Source organism: Dromiciops gliroides, chromosome 5 (genome assembly GCF_019393635.1).
Source record: "Dromiciops gliroides isolate mDroGli1 chromosome 5, mDroGli1.pri, whole genome shotgun sequence".
NCBI lineage: Eukaryota > Metazoa > Chordata > Mammalia > Microbiotheria > Microbiotheriidae > Dromiciops > Dromiciops gliroides.
The window spans coordinates 215,017,456-215,024,633 of NC_057865.1; the positions used below are offsets into that span (position 1 = coordinate 215,017,456).

A 7,178-nucleotide genomic window follows, 5' to 3' on the forward strand; every position below is an offset into this window, starting at 1 on the left:
GTAGGGGCAGAATGGGACTGCCTAACCACCCTGCCCCTCCCCCTCTTCCCAAAGGCTGGCCCTCTACCCTGTGTGATGGTCAGGAAGATTGCTGTTGCCCCCTTTCTTAATTCATAGCCTCCTCCTTCCTTTCTGCAGGGAGATCTCATCCTCAGACTTGCTGAAATATGTAGGAAGTTTGAGACAGAGGAAGAGAAAGTCCTACCCTTCTATTCCTCAATGTTGACACCAGAGGAACTGCAAGAAGTGGAGCAAAATGACCATGAGGAGCCGTCGATAGAACTTGCTAAGGTGAGGGATCAGGAGAGAGGGCCAGGAGGGGAGAAAAGGGAAAAGGGATTCTGGTAAATGGTTCCAGCATTTACTTTGCCTTTTATTTTTGCCCCCACCTCAAACACTTCCCCTCCAAAAAAAAAAAAAAACCCCAACTACCTCCCAGTTGATGGAGAACTATACAGGCTTGGAGAATTTCTGGAAAAGGTATAACAAGGTAAAGCTGGAACAACTAAGTCTACAGCAAAGACGAGCCCAATTGCTGGAAACCAACGAGAAGCTGAGGCACATGCTCAAGCAGTACCTGGACAGTATTTCAGTGAGTGATGAAGTGCTGAGCCAGCTCAACCCTCTCTTCATCATCAACCAGCGCAGCAACATCCCCTTGCCCCAGATAGCCAGCTCCCCAAAGCAGCCTCCCTACAACATCATTGAGGCTGCCCATGTGGTATCGCACACATTGTGAAACCCTCATCAATGATGTCCTCAGGGAGCCAGCCTCTCCCCAACCCCCAAATACTTTCCCTCCATCTATAGAAACTTGATATTAAAGGCTTCCATTAAGTTCTTGGGCATGTCATAGCTTTGGGTTTCTTGTGAAGACACTCGTTAAGAGTTACACTACAATGCTATCACTCTGGAGGAAAGAGGGTCATATACCAGGGATAAGAAACCCAAATAGATTGAGAGAAGCTAGGTGGTCACTGAGAAGTCCACTTGGAAGGCCTTAGAGAAGAATCTTGACCTCAGTCCTCCAAGCAATGTGGGGTCACAGGTAGTCAGGAGGCAGTCTCTACCTTTTGGATCTAGGTTTTTAATGGGAAAAGCCAAGGTTGAGTTTGGGATGGAAGATGGGAAAATAAGACTAGGTCATAGGGGCAGCTAGATGGCGCAGTGGATAGAGCACCAGCCCTGGAGTCAGGAGTTCAAATCTGGCCTCAGACACTTAACACTTACTAGCTGTGTGACCCTGGGCAAGTCACTTAACCCCAAATGCCTCACTAAAAAAAAAAAAAAAAGACTAGGTCATAGGGGGAGAAGGTCCCACTCCTCTCCACACTGCCCCAGGTCTAACTCTGAATCACTCTACCCCCCTCTCAGCCCGCTTACAAAAGCAGCCCAGAAGGAACAGGTGAATAAAAGGGATGAAGTTTTATTTTTTTTTGCTTTTGTTTTTCTTCTCCTCTCTGAGCTTCTTCTTAGAGATCTTGGGGCTGGTGGCTTTGCTGTACAGGTAGTAGCCAATGAGACCCAGAAGGGCTGGTACCAGGCACATGCCCAAAAGAGGAAAGAGAGTTTTCACCAGCTTTTGCCAGTAGCTGGCTCGTACCAAGGCGATCAATTCCACCTCAAACTGCAGCACTGCATCCCCTAGGGAGGCAGACAGGATTTTAGTGTCAGTCACTAGACATATTACCACTGAATCAGAACCTGAAATGAAGATTGGGCCATGGAGAAACCAAACGATGTTAGGAAACTTTAAAAACTTGTGTGGAGCTGAAGGAATGACAGGCTATAAGCAGAAACTGGTGATGACGTGTTCTGAAGCACCTCTAAGGCTAGCTTAGGGGTAGGAATAATTTGGGAGAGAGGAACAAGAGAGCAGGTTTGGGAGAAGGGCAACAGGGATAGATAGGAGTGAGCTGTGGATAAAGGAGTTTCACCCCCAGGCCCATAACTCCTTTTTCCTTGTCCTTACTCCAGCTTGGAAAGAGGACAAGAACAGCGGCCCCAAGACACTCCAGAATATTGTGGCTATAAAGCAGATGTTATAGGCAGAAGCTGCACAAAATGATGCATGCTGGACACTGGCAATTATTTGCTGAGTTTTTTTAATGGCAGAAGTAGCTCCTCACAGTTAGCTTTTTTTTTTTTTTAAACCTGCTTGGGTGTGATCATTTTTAACAGCCCTTTTCCTGAGGCTGTTTGGCAAGGAAAAGTCACAGATGGGAAAAATGACACGGGGATAGGATACATAAGAAGAAAACATGGGCAAGCATGCCCTTGTGGCTCCTAGAGGCCAAGACTGGCCCCAGCAATCTTGACAGGTTATACTACTTTTTGTCCTGAACAGACAAGCCAGTGAAGAAGAGCAGGTGAAAACTAGAGACCCTGAGTATTACCCCGAACCAGTCCTTTTCAAGATGTAGCCTAAGGGGCAGCTAGGTGGTGCAGTGGATAGAGCACCGGCCCTGGAGTCAGGAGTACCTGAGTTCAAATCTGGCCTCAGACACTTAACACTTACTAGCTGTGTGACCCTGGGCAAGTCACTTAACCCCAATTGCCTCACTAAAAAAAAAAAAAAATGTAGCCTAACCCAGCACTCAGGAACTCAGAATTTGAAGGAATCTTGGTGTGTTTACCTGGGATAGATGGGGGGAATCCACGTTTTCCATAGGCCAAGTGAGGGGGAATGATTGCCCTTCGCTTCTCTCTAAGGGAGGGAACACAAGTCAAAGCCAGTGGGCAGGAAGGCCTCAAGTTTCACAGCATTCCCTAAGCCATCCTGATAAGTTCTATATCCACAGATGCACATCCAAAATGAGCTCCATTTCTTCCACCCAGGCACCAAACAGTGAACAGTCAAAGAGCCTGAACTCTCCAAAATTTCTCTAACTGCCAGGGAGAAGGGAAGAAATATGGGCAATGGGCCCCCTGTAGTGTACGGTGTCTCGATCTTGGCCCCTGGCCAGGGTCCATCCAATGTCTTTTATCCTCACCTCCCTACTTGCTTTGTTTCCCATCTCACCCCCTTAATGACTGAAATGGCTTTTCTGCACTTGAGGTTTCAGTGATAGAAAAAAGAGCAATGTTTCCATGACCACCCCAACCAAACAATACTCACCCCACACACATGTCGAGCAGGCTCTGTTCCAGGCCTTAGTAATGGCAGGAAAACAACCAGGGAAAAGACACAACTGAATGGATAGGGAAGTGGAGTCAAAGATTCTCCCACTCCTCTTCCCTCAAAACAGAAAAACCGTGGTTCTCCTCCCTGCCCTTTCAGTTCTTTAATTTGGGATTTGGGGATAGGGGACAAGGGATGAGCATAAATGAGTGAGGTCTGCATTAAAGTCCCTTAGCTTGAAGCATATACTTTGGAATCACAGTGTTTTTGCATTCTCATGTCATCCTCACAACAAATCTGTTGGAGAGGTCTCACACAAGTAGGCACAAGAACCAGATTTCAAAAGCAGTTCTTCAAAGTGCGGTGAAGACCACAAGACTTGTGTGCTTTGTTCCTCTGGAGGGCCAATGCCAGATGTCAATCTGGGGCATTTTACCAGAATTAGACAACCTTTGGGCAAAAACCCTAGATCAGGGATACCTGGGATGACCTGCTTTTGGCCAAGCTCTATAACCAAGGGGTCCCTGGTCAGGGAGGTGTCAACTATTCGTCCATCTTCAAGGCTGCCCTGAGGAAGAAGACATCATCAGCAGCTACCTGACTATTTTCCCCTGGAAGTGCCGCCCCCGCCCCTGCTCCTTTCCTCCCCCAAGTCTCAGTGGCTTCACACCTGACCCCCCAGGAAGGCAGCCTCGGGCTTATTGGGCTCTGGTCTCCCTTAGGCCTACAGGAGAGAACCCAAACAAGGACAGACCCTACCCACAATAGTCCCTGGTGCCACACGGAACCCGGAGGGTCCCTGGGTGGAGAGAGTAGGCCTCCCCCGCCACGTGCTCCAGGATCCAGGGGAGGGGGCGGGGCAGCTTCCCCTCCCGTACCCCCTCGCCACGTGTCCCAGCCAAAGCTGACGTGTTTCTGTGGGGCCCCACCCCCAAATCCAGACAAGCTCCTCACCGTATAGTGAATGTGCAGCGTATCTCCGAAAGCAGCGGGCTCGCTGCAGGCCTCCGGGGGCTCTACCTACAACAGAGCACAGGAGGCAAGGCTTGGTGGGAGGGAGGGAGGGAGGGAGGGAGGGAGGGAGGGAAGGAAGGACGGAGGGGGAGGAGGAGGAAGAGGCTCTCCCCGAGTCCCAGCCCGCCCTCCCTCCCGGAGATCCGGGGTTCCCCAACCCCCAACTTAGTGCCGAGCCTTCCCCACCCCAGGAGGAGGGGTCCGGAGGTGCAAGGGCGGGGGTGCGGGTGCCCCTCTCTCACCAGGGTCTCTAGCTGGAGGGTCCGGATGGAACTTTCGGTTTCATCCCCGGGCTCAGCGAGGCTCCCCGTGCCTCCCAGCAGCAGAAGAAGCAGCAGCAGTAGCAGCAGCCGTGGCGGAGGCTGGAGCGGGAGTAGTTTGAGGGCCATGGCAGGACGTGGGGCGTAGGCACGCGTGGGCAATGGGTCGCGCGGCCAGGGGGCGGCAGCGAAGAAGAGCCGAGAGCCCTGGGAGCCCCAGCCAGGCAGGACAGGATGGGGCGGAGAGGGCTCCTCCTCCGCCACCCCTCCCCGGGTCCGGGCCCCGCCTCTCTCCCAGTTAGGAGAAGGCAACTGGGAGGTCCTTCCCCTCCTGGGGGGTGGGGGAAGAACAAGGAAAGAAAAAACAAGGCAGTAGATCTCGGTGGCCTCTGCACCAGCATCCCCCCAGTTTCTGGACCATTTCTACCGCCCACATTTCCAGCTCCGTGGAGAGCACCTCGGGAAGCGTGGAGGTCAGTTTCCACTTAGGACGGGGTTGAGTGGAAGCCTGACTCCTCCCACCCGGTTGGTACCCTGATGCTGGCAGGCTATTCTGGGGACAAAAGGCAGGAGGAAATGACCCCCGGGGCAGCTCCGAGTCATCCTCCAGAGCCCTAGTATCTTTTCCTCCTTTCCTGCCATAACCGTAGAATCACAGAATTTGAGAGGTGGCCAGGACCTTCGGTGGCTATTTGGTCCAAGTCAGAAGTGAAAGGAATGCTCAGTACCCAACAAGTGGCCATCCCGCTGATGAGTGAAGGACTTGAGGAGAAGCCCATTGCGTACGAGGCAGGCCATTCCCTTTTTGTACATGTACCCTAAATTTGTCTCTTTTGCGTGGCTTCTGGCTGTGTGCCCTAGGCCTTCCACGTGACAATCCTTCAAGTACTTGAAGACAGTTGTCATGTTCTGAGTCTTTTCATCTCCAAGGCTAAACATCTCCACTTCCTTCAGCTGGCCTTCACCGTGGTTCCCCTCCTCTAAATACTCTAAAACTTGTCTTTAATTGTGATGCCAAGAACCGAATATAATCCAGATGTGGTCTGACCAGGACACAATACTGTCACCTCCCTAATCTTGGATGCTAGGCTTCTCTTTAAAGCAGCCAAGGATTACATTAGTTCTTTGTTTGTTTGGCTACCACATGACACTGCTGACAGATCGAGCTTGTTGTCCAATAAAACATTCAGATTTTTTTCAAACTGTCATATAACTATGCATTCTCCATCCTATACTTGTAAAGTTGAGGGTTTTTTTTAACCCAAAATGTAAGACTTCACATTTATCTCTATGAAATTAATATTACTTTATTTAGTCAAATAGTGTCCAAAGTGGAGTGCTCCTAACTCCTGGGGTGTGAGGTTGTGTATTGGGGAGCCAGACAACCAGTGGGAGGGAAGGTGAGTCAAATTTGATCTCTCTGGTGATTAGCCAACTGAAAGGCATTGCTTCAAATACAACTTTCCTTCACCCCACTATCATCCAGCCTTCCCCAACTGTGCTTCTTTCCACCCCTGGTAGCATGAAAGTGAAGGGGGAGGTTTGAAAGGGGAGGAAAGAGAGGGAAGGAGAATCAGGGATAGAGAGGAGGTAGGAGAAGAGAGACAGACAACAGGCAAGGCTGCTTAAGACAATGGAGGAAACAAGGCAGTTTAGCTCAGCAGCCCCATCTCTGGCATGTGGAGCAGCTCAAGAGATGGTCCCTGTTAAGGTTCTACTTTGTTAATCATTCTCAACTTTGCTTTTTGAAAGTTGTGGTATCATAATACTGGTACTTTTTTTCTTTTAACATATTTTCACTTTTGTTTTATGGATTTGGTTCAATTTAAACATTTCCATGTCTAATGGACCACCTGCTAGTCTAGAGAATACAGAGATGACAAGACAAACTAAGTGATTGGGGAGGCAGTCATCCCTAGAAAATTCCACTCTGCATTGCAACTAGGTATTTATTTTTGTAATAAGCAGAATGCAGACTGTAAGCTTCTTGAGGATAGGGACTGTTTTGCTTTAATCTTTACAAAATGGTTGTTGAACTAAATTGAATGTCTCAACAGAGGGGAGGATTTTTTTCCCAGCGGGGGTGAAGGCTTCATGAAAGAAGCAGAAAATCATAGATTTCAAACTGAAAGGAACTTTAGAAGGCATTTAGTGTAATCCTTTCATTTTTACAGAGAGATACCGAGGTCAAGAGAGGTCATAAAACCATACTTGAGCTAGACTTCAAAGGACAGTCACAGACAGAGATTGGAGCTTGGGCAGAAGATATTAATGCTATCTATTCACCCTCAACTTCCATCATTCTAGCCTAAATCAAATTCTGTCTTAGCCCATTTGTTTTTGTTTTTTTGTTTTCTTTTTTTAAGTGTATTGACATAAATTTTTCAGTTTTTTCCCAGCTCAAGAAATTGCTTGAAAATTCTGTTTTGTGCATTTGGGGAAAGAGGTGTGGGTAGTGTATATTATGAAGCTTTATTATGTTATTATTAATATTAAGTTTATATTATGAAGCTTTGCTTTGGGGGGGGGAGAATTCAGAATCAACATCAAGTGTTCTCTCAGCTCTCTAAAAATGATATGTTCTAGAATTTTTCCAAGAATTGAACCTAGAGGTCTTTCTTTTCTGAAAATTAAGAACCAACATTTGCTGTGTGTCTGCTATGTAGAGAGCATTGTACTAGGTAATTGTGGTAGGTAGGCATGGGGATACAGAAAGGTATAAAACATGGTCACTTTTTTAATGTATTGTCTCCACCCCACCCCCATTAGAAGGTGAGATCTTT

At 48.3% G+C, this 7,178-nt stretch overlaps 2 protein-coding genes across 5 annotated transcripts in view; one reads left to right on the plus strand and one right to left on the minus strand.

Annotated features, from left to right (window-relative positions):
• The window catches only part of CCDC65 (coiled-coil domain containing 65), a 48,524-nt gene extending 47,250 nt beyond the window's left edge, over positions 1-1,274 (plus strand). For both annotated transcript variants that reach the window (XM_043966200.1, XM_043966199.1), the window contains exons 7-8: positions 139-291; positions 440-1,274. In XM_043966200.1, coding sequence (XP_043822135.1) covers positions 139-291; positions 440-739 — 453 coding nt within the window. In that variant the 3' untranslated portion in view covers positions 740-1,274. The remainder of the gene's footprint in view (positions 1-138; positions 292-439) is intronic.
• A 132-nt stretch (positions 1,275-1,406) lies between these two features.
• FKBP11 (FKBP prolyl isomerase 11) lies at positions 1,407-4,654 on the minus strand. Of its 3 annotated transcripts, XM_043966201.1 has the most exons (6): positions 4,378-4,654; positions 4,076-4,141; positions 3,602-3,689; positions 3,119-3,152; positions 2,637-2,707; positions 1,407-1,644 (listed from the first exon to the last, which is right to left on the minus strand). In XM_043966201.1, exons 1-6 carry the CDS (start codon positions 4,522-4,524, stop codon positions 1,427-1,429), a joined length of 624 nt encoding a protein of 207 aa, XP_043822136.1. In that variant the 5' UTR covers positions 4,525-4,654; the 3' UTR covers positions 1,407-1,426. The 3 variants fall into 3 exon arrangements, with proteins under 3 accessions (XP_043822136.1, XP_043822137.1, XP_043822138.1); XM_043966202.1 differs by lacking the exon at positions 3,602-3,689 and having other exon boundaries at positions 4,378-4,409; XM_043966203.1 differs by lacking the exon at positions 4,378-4,654 and having other exon boundaries at positions 3,119-3,191; positions 4,076-4,091.
• Between the last annotated feature and the right edge of the window lie 2,524 nt (positions 4,655-7,178).

Excerpts from the sequence above, each read along its gene's own strand:
- FKBP11 (XM_043966201.1), bottom strand. The coding sequence starts at position 4,524 with ATGGCCCTCAAACTACTCCCGCTCCAGCCTCCGCCACGGCTGCTGCTA. Across the intron at positions 4,142-4,377 it reads CCCTCCAGCTAGAGACCCTG|GTAGAGCCCCCGGAGGCCTG; the intron begins GTGAGAGAGGGG and ends GCTCTGTTGTAG. Across the intron at positions 2,708-3,118 it reads CTGCTCGACATGTGTGTGGG|AGAGAAGCGAAGGGCAATCA; the intron begins GTGAGTATTGTT and ends TCCCTCCCTTAG.